The sequence below is a fragment of the Myodes glareolus genome, chromosome 12 (assembly GCF_982192425.1).
Source record: "Myodes glareolus chromosome 12, mMyoGla1.1, whole genome shotgun sequence".
Lineage (NCBI taxonomy): Eukaryota > Metazoa > Chordata > Mammalia > Rodentia > Cricetidae > Myodes > Myodes glareolus.
The window spans coordinates 8,750,544-8,775,757 of NC_142037.1; the positions used below are offsets into that span (position 1 = coordinate 8,750,544).

At 47.1% G+C, this 25,214-nt stretch overlaps 1 protein-coding gene across 16 annotated transcripts in view; it reads right to left on the reverse strand.

Moving 5' to 3' along the window:
* Positions 1–25,214, reverse strand: part of Kcnma1 (potassium calcium-activated channel subfamily M alpha 1) — a 720,864-nt gene that overhangs the window by 502,570 nt on the left and 193,080 nt on the right. For all 16 annotated transcript variants that reach the window (XM_085698388.2, XM_085698387.2, XM_085698389.2 and 13 more), the window contains exon 2: positions 14,596–14,757. In XM_085698388.2, the coding sequence (XP_085554514.2) occupies positions 14,596–14,757 (162 nt within the window). The remainder of the gene's footprint in view (positions 1–14,595; positions 14,758–25,214) is intronic.

Consider the following 25,214-nt stretch of genomic DNA (forward strand, 5'->3'; position numbering starts at 1 on the left):
AGGGAGGAAGGGAGGGAAGAAGGGAGGGACAAAGGGAAGGAGAAAGGGAGGGAAGGAGGGAAGAAGGGAGGGACAAAGGGAAGGAGGGAGGGATGAAGGGAGGGATGGATGGAGGGATGGATGGAGGGATGGAGGGAGGGATGGATGAAGGGATGGATGGAGGGAGGGAGGGATGGATGAAGGGATGGATGGAGGGAGGGAGGGAGGGAAGGAGGGAAGAAGGGAGGGACAAAGGGAAGGAGGGAGGGAGGGAAGGAGGGGAGAAGGGAGAGAGGGAGGGGCCGAGGGTGAAGCTGTACCAGTGCTGAACACAGGACCAGGTGCACACAGGTCAAAGGCTCTTCCCCACTGCCCTTCTGATGGTTAGATGTTAAGAGAGTGAGAAGCACAAAGCATGGTGAGCCCTTGAAGGAACAGACTGCTCAGGAACTGCTGGCACTCCTCGTCTACCCATGGACACTCTGAGGTCTTGACTTCCTCAAGGTCATCTGGGAAGGTTACAGCAGAGGCAGAACTAGAGAGCAGTTTTCTGCTAGCCTCAGTCCCTTTGCCAGAAGAGATTTGGTTTTCTCTTGTGTCTGGATTGTTCTCACACAGGGACTGGAGATACAGAGGCCCGGATAGCATAAACTCAGGTGATAAATTGGGTTTTTGTCGTTGTGGTGGTTTTGTATTGCTTTTTTTCCTGACTTGAGCTGTGTGTATGTGCATATGTGTACATGTGTATGTGCATGCATGTATGTGTGCAAGTACATATGTGTATGTGCATGTGTGTTCATGTGTTTGTGGATGCATATATGTGTGCAGGTACATATGTGTATGGTATGTGCATGTGTGTTCATATGGATGTGGATGTAGGTACGTGTGTAGGTATGTGTGCATATGCTTTTGTAGAGAAGAGAGGACAGCCTTAGGGGTCATTTCTCGGGCATCTTTTGGCTTTGTTTTTGTTTGAGATGGGGTCTCCCTCCTCAGTGTCCCAGAGTTTATCAAGTAGGCTAGACTGGGTGGCTATGGAGCCAAGATATCTGCCTGTCTCCACCTCCCCAGGTTAGGGATTAAAAGTGCATGCCATAACTCCTGTCTTTTTTATGTTGGTACATATTGACCCAGATCACTGTGCTTACTAAGCAAGTGCTTTTACCACATGACATGTCTCTCTAGGTTTTCTGGAAAACTCTGAGGTAACTAGGAAACTAAATTACCCATCTCCTGACTTAGAGGAAAGCATAAGATCATGGCAGCTTCCCCAACAATACAGAAAGGATACCTGTGAATAAACAACTACCAAAAGCAGCTGCTTTTCTTTTAAAAGAAGTTGTTCTCTGGGCAGGGACAGAGGCCTAGGTAGACAGCTCTCTGAGTGTCCAGAGGCCTAGGTAGACAGCTCTCTGAGTGTCCAACTTGTAAGATGGGTTCAGCATATACTCCCCAAAATTCATCACATCCATGCCCCTCTCCAGAAGCAAGGAGGAGGTCAGAACCTCTCTCTAGGGTCTTTTAAACCCCATGTCACAAAGTTCACAGGCCAACAGATCCAGTGGGCTTTGATAGCAGTCAGAGATCAGGGACTGCTGTCCCTTGAAATACAAACCTTATGCGATACAGCCTCTGTTTCGTGCCATTATTGTTGTGGCTGTAGGCAACTATGGTGGTGACAGCACTTCCTGTCCTCTTTTCTTCCACTGAGATATTCCCTCCTTCTCTTAGGACAGTTGCTCCAGCCACATTCACAGAAAGGGGTGGGGTAAGAGACATTAAAAAGGAAAGAGGGCTGAGAAGATTACCAAGGTGGTTTCTTGGCTCTCTAGTTAATCTGTTGAAACTTGGGCTTCCATGCCCGTGGAAGAGTCAGCGGGACTAGTCCATTTACTTTGAGGATTAGCCCATCTCTTATAAACAAGAAAGGCCCAATGGGCTGTTTGCCTAGGGTGGAGGCGCATAGCTTAGGAAACCTTGGATTCCCCGGGCTAAATTAAAACCTGTGTTTTGCAGGCTTATCCACTGTGATTCAAGCTACCAGTCAGAGACTTCTGCCGTCACCCTCCCCAGGCTGTCCAGGTGGGTGCAAGGCTAATTTCATGAACTAAATCAACTGGATGGGCAAAAAGATGGCCCTGGTACATAAGAGGCTTGGGTGCATTTAACTAAGTTTATCATTGTTCTGATTCCTTAAGACAGACTCAAGAAACAACTGGCAAGCCCTCATTCTCTCTCTATCCAAACAGAAAAGACCATTTCTTATAATAAAAAATTCTGAATCCAAATGGTGGCTTTGGGCTGGTGACGCTTCCCCCTAAACTTGTCTTTTCTGGAAGATGCCTTTTTCTGGACTCTGACTCTCTAAACGGGGCTTCTAGTCATCCAGATGGGACTGTTTAGGGCCCACAGGCACGAGTCCGTCTGCCTCCTCCTAAACATAGCCTCGCAAACTAAACTTGGAAGCGTCAGCTTGCATGTGGTCCCAAGTGTGAGCGACTTCATCACCGCCATGGTCTCTATTTTTGAGTCTCCCTACTAAACTTTCTCACAGCTGGAATGAAGGCTCTAAGGAGAATTACAGCTCCCTAAGAGACTTTTCTCACAAATAGCCACCGTTAAACCCCGCTTGAGAAGCAGGGTGGGCAAACACTGCCAGCCCCACATCACCAGTGAGCTCTGAACCGCCCATTCCCTACTACGCCTCCAGGGGGCACCAGTTCTCACTTGTTGGGAAGGAGGGAGGCGGGGCGGTCAGTCAGGCAGAAGGCTGGCTGACTTTAGTCATAAACATATTAACTCAGCCCCTGGGTTCCAGCAGTGGGGACTCACGGGATCTGAGACTAGAATTAGAAACATCAAGCTCCCAGGTCTGCTCAGGGACTGACCAGTGGGTCACTAAACTATTTCAAAACCCTGCTCCCCCATAGCATTCAAGCCAAAGCAAGCATCCTACTTTCTGCTTTGCATCCTTTGTACTGTGTAGAGTTTTCTGGTCTGGAAAAAACAATAAGTGTCTGTTGCCTTGAATGGTGGCGGATTTATAAGAAGTTCTCTGGGATGTCTGACAGTTTGGACAGAGACCCCTGAGGACATGCCTAATGTGTTCAACTGAACCTACGTTCACACACATCTCCTGCCAAAGTACCATGCCTTTCTGTGTCCATTCAATGGGTCTATGGCCACGACCTGCCAAAATGTTTCACACACCTTCTTACATGCAGTGCTGACAAGCCATCTGAAATCAGCTATCTACCCAGTCAGGATCACACTACCTCCAGGGAAGAATGGGCATGGAGACCACACTGAAGGCCCATGGGACTCACCTGTTATTCTTCCAAAGGATTTCCTGTGACACACATACCCATAACACATAGCTCCAAGGAGCTGAGCGCAGCCCTGCCTCTGACCCTTGAACAGTTCAGGGAGGCTGTATGTATAGTGAGAATTTCCTGGCCACCTTCACAACGGTGAGTCAGACTGGCACGAATCAGTCCAGACTCAGAAGGACCAGACCCTGAATGGACACAAATGAAAGGTGTGCACAGAACAAACGCTGACTGCCTAGTCCCATACCAGGGACTGCTTGCGATGCCCAGACCTTCCAGCAGTCTTGCTCAGAGCAGATCAGTCCTCTGAGAAAATGTTAAAATCAGAGAGGTCTCAAGTATGCTCTCTCTCTCTCTCTCTCTCTCTCTCTCTCTCTCTCTCTCCCTTCCTCCCTCCCCCTAGAGGATTTGTTCTCCCCTCCCCTCCTCTGTAATCTCCATGACAGCCCACTGTAACTGGTGCCAGATCTGAAAGGTAACACAAACCATAAGAGCCAATGCTTATTAATAACTAACCACACAGAGTCACTATTCTGGCATGTATTCACGAACTTATCACCACAACAGGAAGACCCAGAGTCTGTCATTATCCCATCATCAAGATGAGGAAATTGTGGCCTCAAAAGATGAAGCAATTGGCCCAGAATGAAAGCCCTGGGGAGAGGTAGAACAGGGATGGTATGGTCTGGCTGAAACCCCAACTGCAAAATAACACAGAGGCCCTCTGTATTCCAAGGACCACACCATAGCAGCTCCTTGCCAAGAATTCAGGAGATGTGCTGTTACAAAGTGTTCTGTCTCACCTCCTGGTATGTTCTGATGACCTGATAAAGTGACTCAAAGAGCTAAAGAATGGAAGGGCACCAGTCAAATCCCTGCTTGAAGGGTGGAACTCCTAGCCTACAGCCCAAAAGAGGATGGGTGAGTAATTCCATTGGTAAATGCTAATAAACGCGTGAGGACTAGCATGGATAGGTAAATGGTCGAGAAGACGAAAGTAGGCACCGCCCCGTCCTGCTCTTCTCCTGGACATCCCAAGGCAGAGAAGCAACAGCACCATGAGCATCATCCAGGGACATTCTTGGGCCAGCATGGAGCTTCCTCTCTCCAGAACTGTCTGCTTTCTGACTCAATCCTTCATGCTCCCAAATGCTCTGGGGAGGCCAAAGAGGCCAACCTGCCAGCTAGTAAAATTAGCAGCTGGGCTTTTTACAGGGCACACTGGGGAGCCGGGCACACTGAGTGCTAGCTTACAGGCCAGCAGCCAGTGGAGGTTGAGGTACCTGCCCTAAAGACCTGCATCAGGAGCGTCCCTCACACGAGGAGTAAGGGAGAGGGACAGTCTGGACCATGAATGTCTAGGGAGAAGGGTCTGAGGTAGCAGACTGCAGGAGAGCAGAAACGGGAGAAGGAGCAAGGAGTGACCTTGCTATAACATTCTCAGAAGCTGAATGTGTCCAGCCCCTACGCTAAGCCTGCTAAGCCCAACAGAGAACTTGGCAGCTTGGGGCCACTGGGCTCTGGCCTCCATCTTTTCCTACACTCTACATAAGACTGGGTTGAGCTTATGGCAGTAACATAGGTATGTTGTTCAGAAAGTGAGGAAATGCTATGTCCTATCTGCTACCGTGTGCAGTGGGTAACTTGGGAACCAGTCCCATTGGTCATTCAGGAAGAATTCACCAGTTTAAGAAAGAGTGGCAAACTTTTCACTGCTGGGATAGACAGGAATTGTTTTAGGGTGGAGATGTTTGGGACTCTATGGACGCTACCCAAGTCTTCACTGGATTGTGTTAAAAAAGCAGACACAGACACTATGTAAATGAATGAGCATGGCTGCATAACAATTAAAAGTTGTACACAATGAAATTTGAATTTCATATACTTCTCACTTGTCACAAATTATTCTTTAGATTTTTTTAAAAAAGAAATTTAAAAATGTGAAAACTATCTTTTGCTCCTAAGCCAGACAAACAAGGCAGTGAGCCACTCTGGCGCATGTTCTATAACCAGCAGATCCATGGGTAAGTTCAGCACTGTCACACCTGTGTCATGGGAGAAAGGTCCCACAGGGAAAGAAGAATGGAAGCTTCTGGTGCCAGTGAAACGGTTCTATGGGTAAAGGTGCTTCTCACCGAGCTTGACAACCTGTGTTCAATCTCAGGGACCCAAATGATTCAGGGAAATAAAAAATTAACTCCAAGTTGTCTTATGGCTTCAATGTGTGTGCTGTGCTGTCTGGTTTTATGTCAGCCTGATACAAGTTAGAGACATCAGAAAGGAAGGAGCCTAAAGGGAGAAAATGCCTCCATAAGATCCGGCTGCAAGGCATTTTCTGAAATTGGTGATTAATGGGGGAGGACCCAGCTCATTGTAGGTGGTGCCATCCTTGGGCTGAAAGCTGGCTGAGCAAGCCATGAGGAACAAGCCAGTAAGCAGCACCCTTCAATGGCCTCTGCATCAATTCCTGCCTCCAGGTTCCTTCTCTGTTTGTGTTCCTCTCTTTTTTTTTTTTTTTTTTTTTTTTTTTTTTTTTTTTTTTTTTTGGGTTCCTCTCTTGACATCCTTTGGTGATAAACAGCAATATGAAAGTGTATGTTGATAAACCCTTTCCTTCCCAACTTGCTTTTTGTCATGGTGTTTCATTGCAGCAATAGAAACCCTGACTAAGACAGTGTACCATGGAATGCCCTGACCCCACTATACGATAAATGAATGAATAGAGTTTTTTAAATTAAAAAAAGGCTGGAAGCTTGTGTAAAAACAGAATGTTTTCCGCTCTTACTTTGGATGCTTCTCTAAGTATCTATATGCTGGCATACAAGATAAAGATCAAATAAGAAATCAAGTTTGTTCAAATTCCTAGAGAGCCATTTTTATCCTGCAGCATCTCTTGGACTCAATGCCACTTAATTAAAGCACTGAGGATTAAGTTTGACCAATTGTCAGTGGTCACGTACAAAATAAAACTGTGAGCATCTCCAGCAACAGGCAACTCACTCCCTGCAGTGGGAGCTGCTCAGTGCACTCACTCTGGCATTCATCAACCACTTGAATAAATGGTACTGGGTCACAGTAACAAGTGTCATAACTCCAGTGCCTCTTCCACGAAGGTCAAAAACAGTTATTTAATTACATAAAAATGTAAGACATCATCTTTGACTTTTTGACGAACACAAAGTACAAACATAGGATTAACTAAAGAGACACAACGGAAGGTCTAGTGGGGAATTACTATGAGTTTTGGAGCCAAAGCCTCTTTTAGGAGTGCTGATGTCCATCAAACCTGCTGACTTCCAACAGGACGATTCACTATCCAGAATGCAACCCCACAAGATTTCTACTGTTTCTGCTCCATGGAATAACTGCAGTTGATGAGACAATTTTATGTAGCTTTGCCCAAAATACAAAAGGATACGTGTGAGGAACAGCACATTTCCCACCTCACTCCACTGAGAAAGTAAAGGAGAGGATACACATGGGAAGCATGCCCCCCCAACAGTACAAAGGGCAGCAATGTATGCCACATAGCACATTCATTATGCACACATTCTCTCCCATCTCAGTTTCACTGATCTAGTGCCCTTTTCACACAGCCCAACAGTGACCGCACGACTACTTCACCCCATGAACCCAATGGGGTTACTTCTGTTTCAAAGGCACACTAAAGTATGCATTTTTTCTTGAACCCTCAGAGATAAGAATAAAATGGTCTGGGCTGGGTACATGATGTGTGAAATGCCACCCATGTGACCTATTAGAAAGATAAAGGGTGGGACTAGCATCTTGTTTCCCCATGCATTGATAAAGCATCCCCTAGACATTGAAGCAAATAGCAAATGTTTTCAGTTGGTGGAATTAGATTTCCATACTTCCTGGAGCAATGTTCAAATGCAGTAGCATAAGCAAGTGGGGAAAGTAACTCAAATGAATGATGCTAAGGACTTTGTCTTTGCCCAAGGAGGGGGTTACTGTATTGGAAAAAAAAAGTCTTTTTAAGAGAGTCACAAAATGCTGCATCTGTCATAGAGCTGACAGGAAGCCCAGGCAATGCATACATGGCTCAGACCTTGAGGTGAAGTTATCTTTAGCTACAAGACAGATTTCCTAGAGGGACAGTTGCTCTGAGATCAACATAGAAATGTGACTATTCAGAAATGAAATGTCTGTGGAGATGATGACAATGTCGATGGTGATGACAGCAGGGTGTGTGTGTGTGTGTGTGTGTGTGTGTGTGTGTGCGCACATGTGCGCGCTCATGTGCATGTGTGCCTGTCTACCTGTGCCTACACCCTTCTTCCTTGTAAATAGATACTCTAGTACTGGCTCACTCTTGTTCTACAAGACTCTCATTCCCTACCCCCTGATTTCTTTATAAAGTAAAGGGATGATCTGTAGCTTGTAAAAGAAATCTGGCTCACCACCTGCTTCTGTCAATAAAGTTTTACTGGAATATAGTCACACTGTGGATGTTTGTGGCTGCTTTCAAACCAAAATGGTAGAAGTAGTTATGACAGAATCTACACAGTCCACAAAATCTAACATGTTTACAACATGAACATTTACCAACCTTGAACTAAAATATCTATATTGATTTAGGTTTATGAGCCTAAAAAGTAAAAGCCAAGCAAAAACTGTTCTAAGCAGTTCTAAGCATTTCTTGCCCCATCCCTGTCTTTGTATATCACTTCAGCCTTTACAAAGGTTTAATCTGGCTCACAAAAAATATGTGGAACACCTAACAGCGTGTGTGTGTGTGTGTGTGTGTGTGTGTGTGTGTGAGAGAGAGAGAGAGAGAGAGAGAGAGAGAGAGAGAGAGAGAGAGAATAGAAACAAAGGAAATGGGGGGAGATCCCACATAGAATTCAAACCTGGTTCTCACATGGGTCAGTCAACCTTGGCTTACAGTAGCCACCAGAAAGAGTCACAACTCCTTTCCCAACTTAGAATAATCATGTTGTCAACTGACAGATGATCTCTAGTGCAAGAAGCTGATTTAGTTTCTCCAAGAGTGTGTGCCTTCAGTAAATAAGGTGAAATGTTAGCAACACAGTCCTCAGCAACACCCAAACATTTGAGAAGAATCCTGAAGACATCTTCCTCTATATTAAAGTATCACTGAGCGTGGGCCAACACCATATCCTAAAATGGAAATTGTCAGTGATTCTTCTAACATGTTCCAGAATTCTAAAATAAGCATGTACTGTTCTGCGATTGTCCATCAGCATCTGTGGGAGACTGCTTCCCTGTGGGTACCAAATCTGAACATGCACAGTCCTTATATAAATGGTGTAGTACTTTGCAGGGAGCCTCCGCATGCCCTCCCATAGGCTTGAAACTATCCCTCCATTACTCATAATACTTCACACTATGTAAATGTGACGGAAATAACTGCTCCACTAAGTTTACTAGAGATGACATAATAGAAGCCACACATGTTCAGTGAGCTGCAGCTGTGTTCCAGTAGTTTGATAGATGATAGAATCCATGGATGATGAACGTGAAGACAGAGGGGACTGATTTTATTTTCACAGTCTTTAATTTGGAGGCTAGGGAGATGGCTCGGTGGTTAAGAGTATGTACGCTGTGGGCACAAGAACCTGAGTTCTAATTCCTAGCATCCAGTAGAAATTCAGGCATAGCTACACATTTTGGTAACCCCAGCATGGTAGGGTGGGAACAGTGACAGGCATATCACAAGAGCTCCCTGATCAGGCAGCCTAGCCAAGCGATGAGTTCCCAATTCAGACAGTCCCTGTCTCAGGGCAATATGAGGAGTCTTGCTCTGGACTCTATATCCACCTCTATAACCACAGGCACACAGATCCAATATTCATAGCTCTTCTCTCTCTCTCTCTCTCTCTCTCTCTCTCTCTCTCTCTCTCTCTCTCTCTCTCTCTCACACACACACACACACACACACACACACACCACATACACACACACACACATACACACACACCATAGTGTTTTTAATTAAAAACTTTTTAAGAAAATAAGTATTTTTGAATTTAAAAAATGAAACAAAGGAAGCAATAACTCTCATCCACGGGGCATCACTCCAGTTTAGTATGGCTCAGGCCTGTCTCAGAGGAGGGCTCTGTCCCTTCACTCTTGCTGGATGGGGCCAGAAAGCCTGGTCTTAAGGAGAGAGACTGGGCAAAGGTCAGTCTAAGACCCGGAAACTTGGGGTCAAAGAAATCATCACTTTGGTGCTGAGGCCCATGGTAAATGGTGCTGACCACCTGCCACTTGTGACAGGGATGGAACTATACAATTACACACCTAATCCAACAGTACGAGTAACTCACACTTGGGGTTTTCTTACTCGTTGTTTTATGCCTGTATGTCATACACAGCCAGAGCTGGTAAGAAATTACCATTTATCAAACGTGATGCTTTGCCATTGAGGTCAGATGTTATAGATAATCTGGGCTACTTAGCCAATCCTTTGCCAACTGAATCTCACCCATCACATTCCAGTCTTAGGAGTTTCACCAGACATGTGAGAAAGAGGTTCAGATGTAGAGGCCAAGCTCCTGAGCATGCATCAAGTGAAATAGATTGAAAATTGAAAAAGAAAACTCAACAGCTGGTGTCTAGTATTAGTTTGGTCCCACTGTTGCAGGGATAAACATCTGGATAGCTCAAGACAAACACAGCTTTGGACTCAGAACAGGAATGGCAGCTTTGTCCTGTGTGCTGCTATTTCAGCGTAAAATCTGTGTTCTGCGCAGAGCCAGGCTCAAAGAACTCTTAGACACTGCTCTGTGCTAGAGGAGAGATCCCTCACTTCAAGGGGACCCAGCACCATGGCAGGACTTTCTCTAAGGAGACCAACTGACACCATAGGCAGCCCTAGGCAAAAAGGCTTAGGCTGAACCTGCTTCTACCTGTGAAAGTTAAGGGGATCGGGACTCGGGTCCTCAGACCTAGTTCACTCTAAAACAGTAATGTTAGATTGTCACAGCCAGAGCAACATCTGGTAGTGACGTAGAAAAGGCACTGTCCTTACGTGGGCAGTCATGATCCAGAAGGAACACTAAGTTGAGTGTCTAGAGTCCACGTGGCTACCCAGCTGCCACTGACAGCTGCTTTGCTTTCTGTCTTCCAAGCAAAATCCTTCCTTGAGGCTTGATTTTGCTCAGGGTGATGGAGAGATGGATTCTTTGGTAAGATTAGCTGTCTTCCTTGTGATGAGAGCCAGTGTGATGATTGGTTTTAATTATCAACTTGATGCAACATCGAATCACATGGGCAGAGTGTCAGTGAAGGACTGTCTACTTTGATTTGGCATGTGGATATGTCTGTGAGGCAGGGGGGTTGTCTTCACTAAATGATGTGGGAAGACCTGCCCACTGTGGGCAACACCATTCCCTAGGCAGAGGTTCCTGAAATGCCTAAAAGGAGAAACTGAGTGCAAGGAAGCAAACAGGTGGGCAGGATGCATTCGTTGTCCCTCTAATCTCACCTGTGGATGTGACTAGCTCCCTCAAGTTCCTGCCACCTAGAGTTTCCCACATGATGAACTGTCATATAAAATTGTGAGCTAAACCCTTTTGCCACTAAGTTGTCAGGATGCTTTATCATATCAACAGGAATGAAACTGGAACACCGCAATCCAACAGCTATGCAGGATATGGGACTGAACAGAATGGCCAGGTCCATGCCTTTCCACCTGAAGCAAAGGAACAGGGCTGATATAGTGCCTGCAGGGCTCACAGGATGCTCTCCGTAATATTACCAATAGTACATGGGGCGTAGGGAAGTGGTCTGGGGAGTGCTTTGCCCTATGGACCCCAATTGCATACTATTGGGCATATCAACCTCCCTGACCTCTTGACCTGTTTATATGTCCAGTGCTATCACTGGAGCAGCAGCTCACTGCTCTAAGTTGTCTCAGGGTCTCCCAGCTCGTTTCCCCTTCTGAGCAGCCGCCCCCTCCCAGCCAACGTTAGCACCCCAGTCTCAATATATCCTTGTCCTACAAAGTTTGCCCATATTCGTTAGCTTGGTATTTTCAGGCGAGACAAGCTGTCTCCAGTCAACTTTCCAGGCTTTCTTTGAGCCCAAAGCCTTGGTGTTCTTGGCCCTCGGCCTCATTGGACAACCCTCCAGAGTCCCATAATGCACTGTGTTCTGCTCCTACAGCTTGCTTTCCTTAATGGCATTATTTCCTCCCTTTGGCTTTTAAGATGCTAATTCACTTTTGAAAAGGGAAATTCCCTCTTTCCCCTCTGGTCAGATTTTGTTTGTTTCTAAAACAGCATATTGATACATAATACAGGCTTTCCTTGAGCCCAGATCCTCCTACCTCAGTCTCCCAAGTCCTGGAAGGCACCACCACATTTCCCCTTTTTCTATTTTTTTTTTTTTTGGTACTTATCATTGAACCCAGAGCCTAATCAAGAACTCTACCACCAATCAGTGCCTGTGTTTGTTTCCCACCTCGTCAGACAAAACCTTTGGCCCAGAGCTGGTGGTCAGGACCCCTCAGCTAGTTCTGATGACAGGAGCAGCTATACCATCCACACCAACGCTGCCACTCTGTGTCTGCCACGGCTGGAGGAATGTATGTTCTCCTGGTAAACTATCAGGTGCTGCAGGAGTTCACTGAGAATGGACTGTCTCAGACCCAAGCATGTTTGTCTCAAAGTGTCCTCAAGACCCCTCTTCTGGGATAAGCTGCCAGCCCCCAAACTCTGTGACAAAGAGGGTAGAACATGCCAAGAGTAAAATCATGGTATTCTTGAGAACAACTAAAAGGGAAACTACTTCCAGTAGATGTTACTACACTTCACCCCACGGTATTAAAGTGCCTGCAATGGGGAAGAGAACCTGGAGTTCAGCAATGGGAAGCTCAGCCATTTGGGAATCTAACTGAGTGTCTCAACCTGCCCAGTCCATCTGTCAGATGCTTTGCACTCCGGTCTGATGGTCTTTTGATATCTACACGCTGCATGTTATTTTCTCCTATACTTTAGCTTGCTATATATTTAAAAACTCACTCATTCAAAGTTGAAAATATGACTTTCATAAAGCATTCTCATGACCATACAGAACTGCCACCATGTATGTGGAAGGCATGACCTCACTCTTGTCACACAAGCATACCCAGACCCAGAACCCAACCTCAGTTGTCTCTAGAGCAAAATCTACTCATAACCCGATGTGAAAGACCAACAGAAATCTTCCTTATGGAATGAGAAGAGGAAATGGATGACAGTGGTCCCCACACCCAGCAGCAAACCACCCGCAAGTGCCCATCAGACCCTCTCCTGGGTCACAAAGGACCCAACAGTCCCCCTGCCTTCTTCCTTGTAGCAACTGACCTTGTTAGCTTCCATTCCCTCTCTCTGAACTTAGCCTTCAGCTAACACCAACATGACTTTATGGCCTGAGCTCATAGAAGGACCCTTGGATCCCACGGTGCTGTTCTCCTACCAGATTATTTGGCTAGTCCCTTGAGTTCCTCCCTCCAGCAGTGTGTGAGGCATCTATCCCAAACACGGCCGGGAAGGATCTGAGCAAGTGAGACTCTCATCACCTTCTTCACGTGCATTCACCGCCTCACTGGAGAAGCAGTTTCTGGGGAACTATGTGTAAAACCCCATGTCCCAGCTTTATCTTTGATCCAATGACAGATGAGGTCCCTACTCTTGACAGAACCCCCACTTCAAGCCCATGAAGGGTGAGCTGCACGAAACATGTGCCAGAATCACTGGGATAAGTCACCTGAACACATCATCAGGCAACTCCTGACCCGGAGCAGCCCAAGAAAGCCACCAGTCAGTGCTGCAATAAGAAAGGAGCCCACCTAGAGCAGGCAGAGGGCTGTCAGGAGAGGACAACGGTCCCCACCTCCCCAGTTCTTCCCTACTGAAACACTGGTAACTCCTACAACCTTCTATCCCCTGAAAAGTGATGGAGACATTACAATTTTATAACACACACACATACACACTATAATACACTCACCACATATATACTATGACACACACATATACATACGACAATACACTCACCGCATATATACTATAACACACACACACTACAATACACTCACCACATATATACTATAACACATACATACACACTACAATACACTCACCGCATATATACTATAACACACACATACACACTATAATACACTCACCACATATATACTATAACACACACACACTACAATACACTCATCACATACATACTATAACACACACATACACACTACAATACACTCACCGCATATATACTATAACACACACATACACACTACAATACACTCACCGCATATATACTATAACACACACACACTACAATACACTCACCACATACATACTATAACACACACATACACACTACAATACACTCACCACATATATACTATAACACACACACACATACAACAATACACTTACCGCATATATACTATAACACACACACACTACAATACACTCACCGCATACATACTATAACACACACATACACACTACAATACACTCACAGCATATATACTATAACACACACATACACACTACAATACACTCACCGCATATATACTATAACACACACACACTACAATACACTCACCGCATATATACTATAACACACACATACACACTACAATACACTCACCGCATATATACTATAACACACACACACTACAATACACTCACCGCATATATACTATAACACACACACACTACAATACACTCACCACATATATACTATAACACACGCACATACAGGAGCTGTTCACAGTCTCCATCTGAGCACCGCAGGAGCTAGCTGACACAGTGCAGATGAGGACCCTGCACCCAAGCAGACTGTTAGAGGACAGCAGTAGCTTGGACAGGCCAACACCCTCCTTCTCTCTCTCCCTAGGAAAGAGAGACTCCTAGATCCTGGATTAATAAACTCTGGACATATTTCTGGTTTGTGTTACTATGCTCCACCCTTTATGCTGAGACAGTATAGGTATAGTGTTTGTGTGCACATGCGTTTTTGTTCATTGTATGTGTACATCTGTTTTACTGACAGAGACTGTTCAGTTCACCCCCCAAGCAGGCTGTGAAAGCACAATACTGACTCGCTCGCTGTAGACGCCCCCATACTATGATAGACTTGACATGTATAAAGAGTACCAAGTTGATTCATGAGCTCAGGGGAGCATGGCCACTCATCCAACTTGGCCTTGAGAAAACTCAGAGCATCATCACTTCTCCCAAGCAAACCCCTTTCCCAGATGCAAGACCACCACCTCATATGGGAGGGGCCAAGGACTCACCAGGACTCTGCCAGTCAGTGTCTGGGCAGATATCATCACCCCTGCCCAGTCCTTCACAGAAGTCATCCAGCCGACCTCGGCTGCCACCACCTCCTCTTTTTCGTCCACTGGTTTGAGGGTACCATCTGCCTGGCTGGAGCCATTATTTATCTTCTGGGCCTCCTGGCAACAGAGAGAATCAGAGTTGAGTCAATAGGAAACAACCGGATTTAAATAAGATGCCCACCTATACAGAATCAGAACCCGAAGTTGGTTCCCAGATGAGGGAGCGTGACTTGAAGACAGAGGTAGGGGAGGAGAGATGGTTAAGGATTTTATTTTCTTTGGTTTGGTTTTTAAAAAAAATCAAGCTGTGGAGGTTGCTTAATGGCTAAAGCACTTTCCATGCAGCTGTGAGGATGTGAGTTTAAATCCCTCAAACCTATGTAAAAGCTGGGCACATCCGTGACTCCAACACTCTTCCAGAGATGCAAGGCAGAGACAGAAAGATCTCCAGTAACACATGGCACACAGGTCACCCAGTCTGGCAACATGCACAAAAGAGACCAACAAAAGAGGCATCCTGTCTCAAACACGGTGAACAGACAAGGAGCCCCTAGGCATGCTTTGGCACACAAAGGATCCTTTTTGAAATTTGCTTTTAGAATACTTCTTGAACAGGAAGAATGCTGGCATTTTCTCTGGCCACTTTAAAGGCAAAACCACAAACCTGCCCTTGGCCACAGAGCAGTTAAAGAGGGGGTGCAGTCAGCACAAACTTGTATCCACACAGGTCATTACACCTTCATAGTGCCAACCCCATTTCTCTTCACTAATTTCCCATTATTTTTTCCTGTCTATGGCATTCAAGAGGGACACATGATGGGCCCACAATGGTTCTAGCAATACAAGCTGTTGGATCGGGCATTTGGGCAAGACCCCTGGCAAGACCCACTTGGGCCAGGGACAAGCAGATGATCTCTGCCAAGGCAATATGGCGCAAGCGTGGTACATTTGCTGAAACAGGTAGGGGAGGGGATCCATCCCTGAAAAGGAAGACAGCATGGAGGAAAGTTGTGATGGAACACCAATGTCTGCATCTGAAGGCCTGGGTCCAGCTGTGCCTACAGTCCAGATCCCTGAGTTACAAGAGATAATAAATTCCCCCTTCAGAACTTGAAATACGCTTGAAGAAAGAAGGCCTCAGATATTCAGACCCCACATGAAGCTGTCATTGATACACCTTTGCACACAATGTGCCCCGAGGCCAGGATGGGAGCATCTGTCTCCTTAGGTTTTCACTCATGAACTCCCCACTTCCCAATAAAGTCTTTCTCACTACCCTCTGAAAACGTCATGCCAACTGTTTTGCTTTATTGTTTCCCATAACACCTAAACCCTCTCATATACTCTATAATTCACTCACTTATTTCATTTACCACCCCCTAATCCAACACCGCTGTCAGCTCCCATACCTAACACGGTCTTAAGCACAAAGCTGTACAATAAACATTAATGAAGCTAGGCATGGTGGTACACACCTAAAATCTCAGGAGGCTGAGGCAAGAGGATTGTCCACAAGTTTAAATCCAGCCTGGGCCACGGAGTCCAAACACACAAACCAAACACTACAACAAAAAAAGCAATCAAAACTTTGAATGAATGGATACAAAGAAATCTGAGTATTTGTTACATCCAAAACCTGGGTTTCGGATACCAGATAAAATATAGGCTTCTCCGTCAAATTTGAATTTTAGATAAACAAATATATTTATAAAGATGTCCAAAAATGCATGGCTTTTACATACAATGAAGACTCATCATTCATCTAAATCAAATTTAACTAAACCCGTACTCAAACAACCACTGAGATTATTAGTGCAGATGGAGATGGAATAAGATGTCAGTAAATTATATTCATCATTTATAATCCTGGTATTAATTTTCAAAGAGAAAAACAATGGGGATGGTTTGCTTTGGCCTAAAGTGAGACTGGGAAGTGGGAATGAAATCAGAGGTGGAAACCCCCTGCAAGGAGAAGGGTGGGTCCAGTGAGAACAGGGAAGTGGGAAGACTGGACGAGTGGGTTTGCAGAGGTTCCCAAAGCCTACTCCTCTCTCACTGGCCAACTCTGGTTCAGATAGAGTAGGGTTGAGAAGCTGGGCTGTAGCACTGAATGCCCATGATATTTTACTCCCCAGTGTTTTAAGCTGCAGGAGCTGGAACAACCACAGTGGGAGCCTAGGAGGGGGAGGCCTCAGACCATCTGCTGATTTGTGTGACATCTGCCTTTTAAAACTACTAGGCTAGTCTCACTGGCTTGCTAGCTCTGGTCCTGGTGCTGAGATCAAGGGGTGGGTCTCCAGAAAGATAGGGTGTGATCCTTCACAGCCATGGTAACCAAGGTGCATATTCAACACTGAAATCTAGCCCTGTCTCAACTTCAGGGACTACCCTGTGAGATGGGGGAAATATTGCTTGCTCCCTGGAATTAAACAGTGCCCAATGGCACGTAGCAGACTCAGCTACTGAGTCCAGAAGGCCTACCCCTGCCTCACATCCGACACTGACTCTGAATGCGGTGGTTCAGTCTTGAGCCAGCACCCAAATCAAAGCACAAGGTACATTAAGTTACTCAGGGTGTCAGATCCACTCTAGAATCTGCAGTTTTATCTGGTGGTCAACACCTGAGGTCAACCTAGGGAACCATGGGCCTTGTCCATCCAAAACAGACCACAGACATTAACTCCAGCACGTTCCTGGAATCTTCAGCCAACACCACCTGCTACTTTCAGAACTGGCCCGTGAATGGTGAGGGCTGAGAGGAAGACAGACTTTCAAAACAGCATTCTTGTGTTTGCTTCTATTTGGCTGTTTTTGAGACAGGGTCTTTCTTGAGTAGGTTCAAGTGCCTCAAACTAGATCTGTAGACAAGGATGACCTTGAACTTCCGAGCTCCCCTGCCCCTACCACCTAAGTACTGAGATTAGAGGCATATATTACCACTTCCAGTTCATGTCAGACTAGAAATCAACCTCAGGACTTAGAGCATGTTAGGCAAGCACACTATCAACTGCGCTACACATAACACCAGACAACTGGGCTCTGGCCACCAGGAGGGCCAATTTCCTGCTGCTTGAGCCTGCTGTCTCAAAGGACAGACACTTTTCAGCATGGAAAAGGCCCAGAGGCAGGAGTTCCCTGCAACCACCATGGTTTTAATGCATCTATAATTCACAGCATAAGAGGTACACAGTGCATAGCATGCTATTCCTCCAACCCTCTTACCTATTGTTTTACAAGGCATTCATTATTTTAATTGCTTTATGATAGGCAGGGAAAAACACAAACTTACAGGAGATAATGCCCTTGTTATTATTTGCTTATACTAGATGTTGTGAGCTTAATTACCACGTGTGGGAGGCAGGACTGGGGGAGGGGCCACAGAAGCAGGGAGCTACAGCAAGCCCTGTGCCAGCCTACCAGGTTAGCTTGGGGTTTCTGTGCCTGAAAGGCAAAGTCCTGCAACCCTCTACTAATGTTACGCCGGAGGAAAGTGCGTGGGCCCTGGAGGGCTAAGTGGCCCTGTTGAGGGCATGCAGGAGATAAGGGGTGTTCAGAAAGAGCTTATTAAAGCAGCAGTGGTCCCCACCTATGGAGCCAGAACTGGATTTCAGCAACCAGAAAGTAAAAGTTTTCCGTGCTTTCTTACGCTCTATAAGAAGTCCAGCAGATCAGCGGGATTTCACGGGCCTTTTTAAAACTCCAGTAGCTGAGAGCTGTCACCTGGACAGCAGAGGGCCCACTAGGACTTGGGTGCACGCTACTCCCATGGGTCACGTTCACAACTCCTCCGTGCAAAGCAAGGAGAAGCGGTGCTCGCTTCAAACCACGACTACCACCGCTGCCTCCAATGCAGGCTCAGCCTCTGGGCCCTGGAAAGGCCACTGGTCCAGAATGAGCCTCCATGAAGTGACAACAGAACAGCAAACAGGTGACTTCTGCAGGATAGTAACACCTGGCTGGGCAGCTGGCTCTCGGGACCAGGTGCTTCTACTGCCACCTGGGTCCAGAAAGACGGTGGGACTCTGTTCCGTACTAGGTGGGTCAAACCAAGTGTTCGCCTAGATGCACCCTGACCTCCAGCTCCATTAGACCAACTGCTCCCTCCCAAGGAAGAGAGACAGGGCCAGAGCGAGGCAGTTTCTGGGTCACAGGACTTCATTCTTCCTTTTACATTCCATGGCACAGTGCGGTTCCTGAACGGCAAAGCTTCTGCCCAGCTAACCCAGGCTTCCCACTTTATTTATATATATACATACATACACACACACACACACACACACACACACACACACACACACACACATATATATATATATATATATATATATGTTTTTCTCGAGATAGGGTTTCTCCTGGAACTAGCTCTTGTAGACCAGGCTGGTCTGGTCTCGAACTCATATAGATCCACCTGTCTCTGTCTCCCAAGTGCTGGGATTAAAGGCATGCGCCACCACCACCCGGCGACTTCCCACTTTCCGACAGAGGATTCGAACACTCTCCAAAAAGGGTGAACTTGGTGTTGGCCAGAAATTCACTGTATGACCCTCTCCCTGACTCCCAAGGGAGACACTCTCTGTAGACGTCTGACTACATGGCCACAGTCTCAGGGGGACCGGACAAAATGCACAGACACAGAGGGAAAGATGTTTAGGGGAGGAGAAAGGGACATGTACAAGAGACAGAGGGACAGAGAAACAAAACCCCAGTATCCACCCTGGGAGGATTCCCAAATAAAAAGGCACATATCTCTGTCTATCCCTGACCCTGACTGCACCCCTTGGCCAGGCTCAGCTCTGTGCTGAGCTTACATCCAGCCTTGGTGATAGAGTCTATGTTTAGAGAAAGTTTCCGAGCCAGGCAGTACGCATAGGAAGCTGGAGGACACTGAAGAGCAGAATGGACCCAGTACCCGCCTCCACCCCACCCCACCCCCACCTACTGGCCCTTTCCTACCTTCTCTTTATTCCTTTTCGTGTTGTTCCCACCATGATGCCACCTGTGGCCAATGGCCTGATTGGACCCCAGGCACCGATGGTCAGCATCCAGACCATTTATTGGGAATTTGAGAATAGCTACCAAACAGTAATACAACTTAAGAAGGCACCTCAGAATGTTAAGCATAGTAAGCCAGACTCACAAAAACAAATACCACATTTTCTCTCATGTATGAGATCTAGATTTGAATACACACACACACACACACACACACACACACACACACACACACGACATGAAAGGAGAAGGACAATTTGAGGGGAAAAAGGGAACCAGAATGAAGGGGAAATGGGGAAGAAGCCTATGTACAAATACATAAGTGTAAACACCATGGTGGAATCTATTATTTTTGTATGTTAATTTTTGGAAAGAAACGCTAAAAAGGAAAGGGGCTTGGCAACTTCTTAGGATACTGCCCCTCTTCCTGGCTAAACAGACAAGAAACGGGGCTATGAATGCAACCGCATGGCTCTCACCCAGGCCAGGCCAGTGAGGTCCCAGGGCTCTGATTCAGGACAAACAGCCTTGAGAAGAGATGCTGAAGTTCAGAGGCTGAAGTCCAAGATCAGTTCTTGGGGGTGGCTTTAGGTAAATTATTTCATGTCCCCAAGCCCTTGTGTGCCATTCTGTAAATGGTGAGTTCCACCTGTCCTGCCCAGTGGCTCTTGCAGAGGCCCTAGTCACACAGAGCAGAGCACTCCCCCAGACACCACTGTTTGATTAAGCAGGACAGTGAGGCACCCTTATCCTCCAGTACTGGTAAGAAATGGAGCTGCTCTCGGGGAGGGGCCTCACACCCCAAAGCCAGCAGCTTCTTGGAACACAAAGCTGACGTGTTTAACTCTACCCTGCTGCAGAAGGCACAGTCAGGGCCCTTTATTTTCTTACCATAGAGATGTAGAAATGACAAGTCCAGGCAGAAGTACTGCCCTAGAAAAGCCTCCTGGCAGGATGCAAGCAGCTGTCACACCTCTCTTGCCCCTACCTGGTCAGCCTCTCTCCCTAACCAGGACGTGCACACAGGCACGTGTTGGCATAGTCAGGGGCCAAGGTCAGGGACCAAGGTCACCTTAGGCACCACACCTCAGTAGGTAAGTCGAGGTGGGGAGTCAGCTGGTTCAAGCAACTGAAGAGGCCCACCCCAGGAGGGAGCTGCAAGCCTGAAATGGGTTTAATTACTCCTCGGGCTTTGGTTCCTGGTCCTTCGTCCCCTGCCTAAAGAGTCACTTAGGCCACGGCCATCTGGAAAGGAGAATATAGTCTTTTTAAAAATACCTAGTCCCACTTAGTCGTTGTCACCAACACCCTTCTGAAGCTGCCCTTTCCTTTCTGCAGAGAAGTCAGTTGTCACACTGTGCCTCCTATCCAATGTGCCCCACTACTCTCTGTCATCAGAATGTCACTGCGGCTGCGCCGGATTCCTGTGCTCCAGGACCTTCAAGGGCTACTTCTATTTAGAGGCTATTGTCACTGGTTGCTCTCTCGGCCCCAGTATCCACACACTGGTCTCTGGGTGTTGGTTCAGACCCTTGCCTGATCCCTGAATCCTTTTCCTGACGATCATCCTGGAAATATCCCTGTGCAGGTAGGATGTTCATGGCCACCTGGAAACCTACGCGCTTTGATCACTAGGGTGAAACTCCACAGAGCACATCCTGTCACTTTTTCCAGTTTAAACACTACAGGCTCCAGTAAGAACAAATCCATTTTAATGGAGTGGGGGAAAGAAGAGGAAAGCTGGGAAGGAGAAGGGAGAGGGAAAGGAGATAGAGGAGAAGAGTGGGAAAGGGGAAGAAGAGGGAGTGGTATAGAAGGGAAAGACAGAAAGGCAGGAGCGAAACAAGGAGGAAAGAGAAAAGGCAAGAGGAAGGAAAGGGAGAGAGAAAAAGAGAAGGAAGGGGGAGAGAGAAGAGGAAAGGGACTGGGAAGGAGCAGGAGAAGGAGAGAAGAGGAAGGAAAGGGAGAACCTAGGAGGAAGAGGTAGGTGAAGGAGGAGGGGCAAGGAAGAGAGCTGCAGCGAACGAAAGCCAGTGTTTTGCCAGCACAGGCTCCAGACAACATTAGGAAAGAGCACAGTAACGGTCACGACACTGGCCGCCATCACGAGCATGATCGCAGCGGTCCTATGAGGTAGGTGCTAATGTCCTCATTTAACAGATACAGCTCTGAGCAGCTGGCCCAAGAAGACGCTGGCAGCATTTAAACCCCACTGACTGACAGCCAAGGAGCGGGGCATGACACAACTCTGTCCTGCCATCCGAGGGACAGAGGAGTGGTAGAAAGGAATTGCTATGAGGGTGGCTGACACTGTTAAGGTCTGTCATCACTACGAGTGTGCACTGCACCAGCTTCTGGCACTGCACGTTCCACAGCGGACCTTCCTGAGGTCTTTACACCTCGGGATGTTGGCTGAATCAAGGTCAGAAGAACACCTTCCTTTGTGCTCCAAGAACCACTACAAAACCCTACTTTAAGGAGTCAAATGTTGAACTGGAGATGAACACGGGCACTGACAGGCTAGGCAGCCCTCCTGCTGAGAGCTGATGTTCTCCGTGCAGAAGATCTGACTTTATCCCTTGTCCTTCACATCTACAGAGGCCGAGCCCAGGGCTGCGGTGTGCTAGGCCCGTCCCTGGCTGGGTCCTACATACCCTGACGTACTTGGGTGAGGCTGTGATCTGAAAGAGAACCACTTGTCCTTTTCGCTCTGGACCGTCCAAGGGGCAAGATGCATCCCCCATCCTGGGGAACCTTAAGCTGGACCCTCTGCTCAGGGCCCTGGGACTAATGGATAGAGCAGATGCTCCACTCCAGAGAGCCCTTGCAGCAGGCAGGACCAGGAGACTAGGCTCTCCTTTCCTCATTTTCAGCCCCCGCTCTGAGTTTATTGCTGCATCTGCCTTCTTTATTGTTCCCAGCCATGCCCCTGCCTTCCTCTAGTCTCCTCCCCATCTGTCAAGCTGAGCCAGGAACCTGCATACAGATGCCCTCAGCTGGACACACAGCACAAGGACCTTCTGTCCTGCCAGCAGAATCGTGACAGGTGGCGGAACTGGACCTGACCTTGGGAGGCCTGTGCAGGCAGCGTCAGACTCAGAGGTTTCTCTGGACAGAGTCCTCACCAGGGTAACAAGAAGTAGTAAGTCAAACCCAGAGTTCTTTGACCTAGAAGGTGCAGTCTCTGTGAAGGACCACAGAGGGCTATGCAGGGAGGACAAAGGAGGCAGGCCCAGGCCCTGTGACAGTCTCATCACCCTATCAAGGTTCTGTGCCACTTACTCTTAAGTGAATACAGGGATTTTTTTTTGCTGTTTTTTGTTTGTTTGTTTGTTTGTTTGGCAGGGGGGTGAGTCTCAAATGTCCATAGGCCTGTTACATATTTATTTCATGAGAATGACCATGACATTCCAAAATAGCCTAAAAACCCTGAAATACCATTAATTCAAAATAACCCCACGCAAGAGGGAGCAGTTCTACGGCTCTATGCAAACCATCGTCCTGGTCTTGCGCCCCTAGGGTTCCCCAGACCTACAAACAGAAGAACTGTGCTCCTTTCATGCCCACCCCACTGCTAGTGGTGGAAGGGGAAGCCCACCATAGTATTTCAAACATCCTGAGTAGCGGGACAGCACCGTGGGCATTTCCCCAGGTACCAGTAATCCTGCATATTAGGGCATTAGGCAGATTAGCGAAAGCAGCTCAAGCAAGTAAAGCATAATGTGGGTGCCACCAGCTGGGGTGTTTGTGGCCAGAGTTCTGTGAATGGAAGGCTGAGAGGAGGTAGACACTGCAGGACAGAACTAGGGCAGAGGAGTCCTCAGTCCCAGCCAGAGCTGGTGAGGGAGGGAAGCAGAGTTCATGTCTGCCCCCCTGGGAAGTCGTTATGCACCCTTTCCCTGGCTACTCAGACAGTCCCATGTATCTAATGGCTGCACAAAAACCCATTGCCGCAGATCTTGGGGACCCTGTATGAGACCATCCTGAATATCCAGCTGGTGTTCTCTCTAACTATTGGGCCACGGCTCCAGGATGGGCACCCTGTTCACATAACTTTTGGCCCACAGAGGCTTAAAAACAAGCCCAGACAAAGCCTATCGTTTGGGAGGGCCAGGTATCCCTACCATGGCTCTCATGTTCCAGGCGTCTTCAACCAGCGCTGTCCAGGGGTACGAGATGCACACTTTCTCCAAAACACCGGTGTGCTCTGTGGGAACCACTGTACTTCAGAGGACTGGTGGGACCAAGGTGACAGTCACAAATGACCAAGCTCACCATCTCTGTGCCTCACACTCTCGTGTCTCAGAATCAAAGGAGAGGAACTGTGTGAGCGGTCCCCAAGGGTCTTGTCTGGGGCCAAGCCACCTTGACCTTGTAGCTTGCACTGCATTTATTTCTGGCTCAGCCTTGTCTACTGAGGGTCATTTCCCTCACTGGGGACATAAGGAGGGAGGGCAGCGATCCTTGCAGCTTTTCTTAGAGTGCTCTCTAAGCCCCTCCTAGTCCATACTCCTAGGAGCATGGAGGAGCTGGCCCTCGGAAGGTTCTTATTCAAACAGCAGGCGGAGTTTTCTATGTGCTTATTTATAACAGTGTGCGAGCCCATTCTCGTGAGTAGCCAAGCTGAACTTTAAATTTGATCTAGTCTTAGAGGCCAGGTTTTCTTTCTATTTCATGATACCCAGATAGACACAATGTGCCAAAAAAAAAAAATCAGATAAGTGTTCTCTGTCAATACTATTATTGGCACGATTGTCTTATACTCGACAGTTTCTAAAAACACAACGTAGTATGGACTCCGAAATTAGGTTATAGTCAGACACGTATGAAAAGGGATTTGGAGATGTGTCCTCAGAGAGGGGCTTCCAGGCTGACCCGTGAAACATTAAACGTGTTCTCAAGTAGCTGCCTGTGGTACTTCCAATTAACCAAGCATCCCTCAAGCTTTAGTGGTGAATACTTATATTCTGACCTGCCAGAATTCAGACACTGTCAGTCTGTAAGGCAGCCCCACGGTCCACCCTCAGCACCACCTGATGAGAACAGCTCCACGCTGGTTAAACAGGAAACCACTGGTGAGCCGGAGGTGAACAACAAGCTCACAGGTCTGAAGCAGGGTCGGAGATTCAGCTGGGTTTATAATGGAGACAATGGTCCGGATGCTTTGTGCTGTCACCGTGAATGCTATTACCAACACCACAAATGACATGCTACTCTTTCCATCTTAAAGACGAGCAGTCGAGGTGCTAGGTAGGTCCCTATGTAGCACAGCAGCCTTAAAGAGCTGCCAGAAGCTCATTTCCCCCAAATCCCCTTTCCTTGTGAGTTGCATTTTATGGGGGCGTTTCTTGTCACAAGGAAACCATGTAACTCTAGAAAAATTGTTTTCTTTTCTGAAAAAGATGACGATGACCCTCAGAGTCACGATACCAGGGACCTTGGAACATGCACGGCCTTTAAGAACAAGGAGCTGAATATCATTGGAACTACAGACTTGAGAAACAAGGCAATTAGAAGAGATTGATGTAGAATCCCTATGAATAAAAAAGGGCTGAAAGAGGTTTGAGACAGCCAGGCCATCT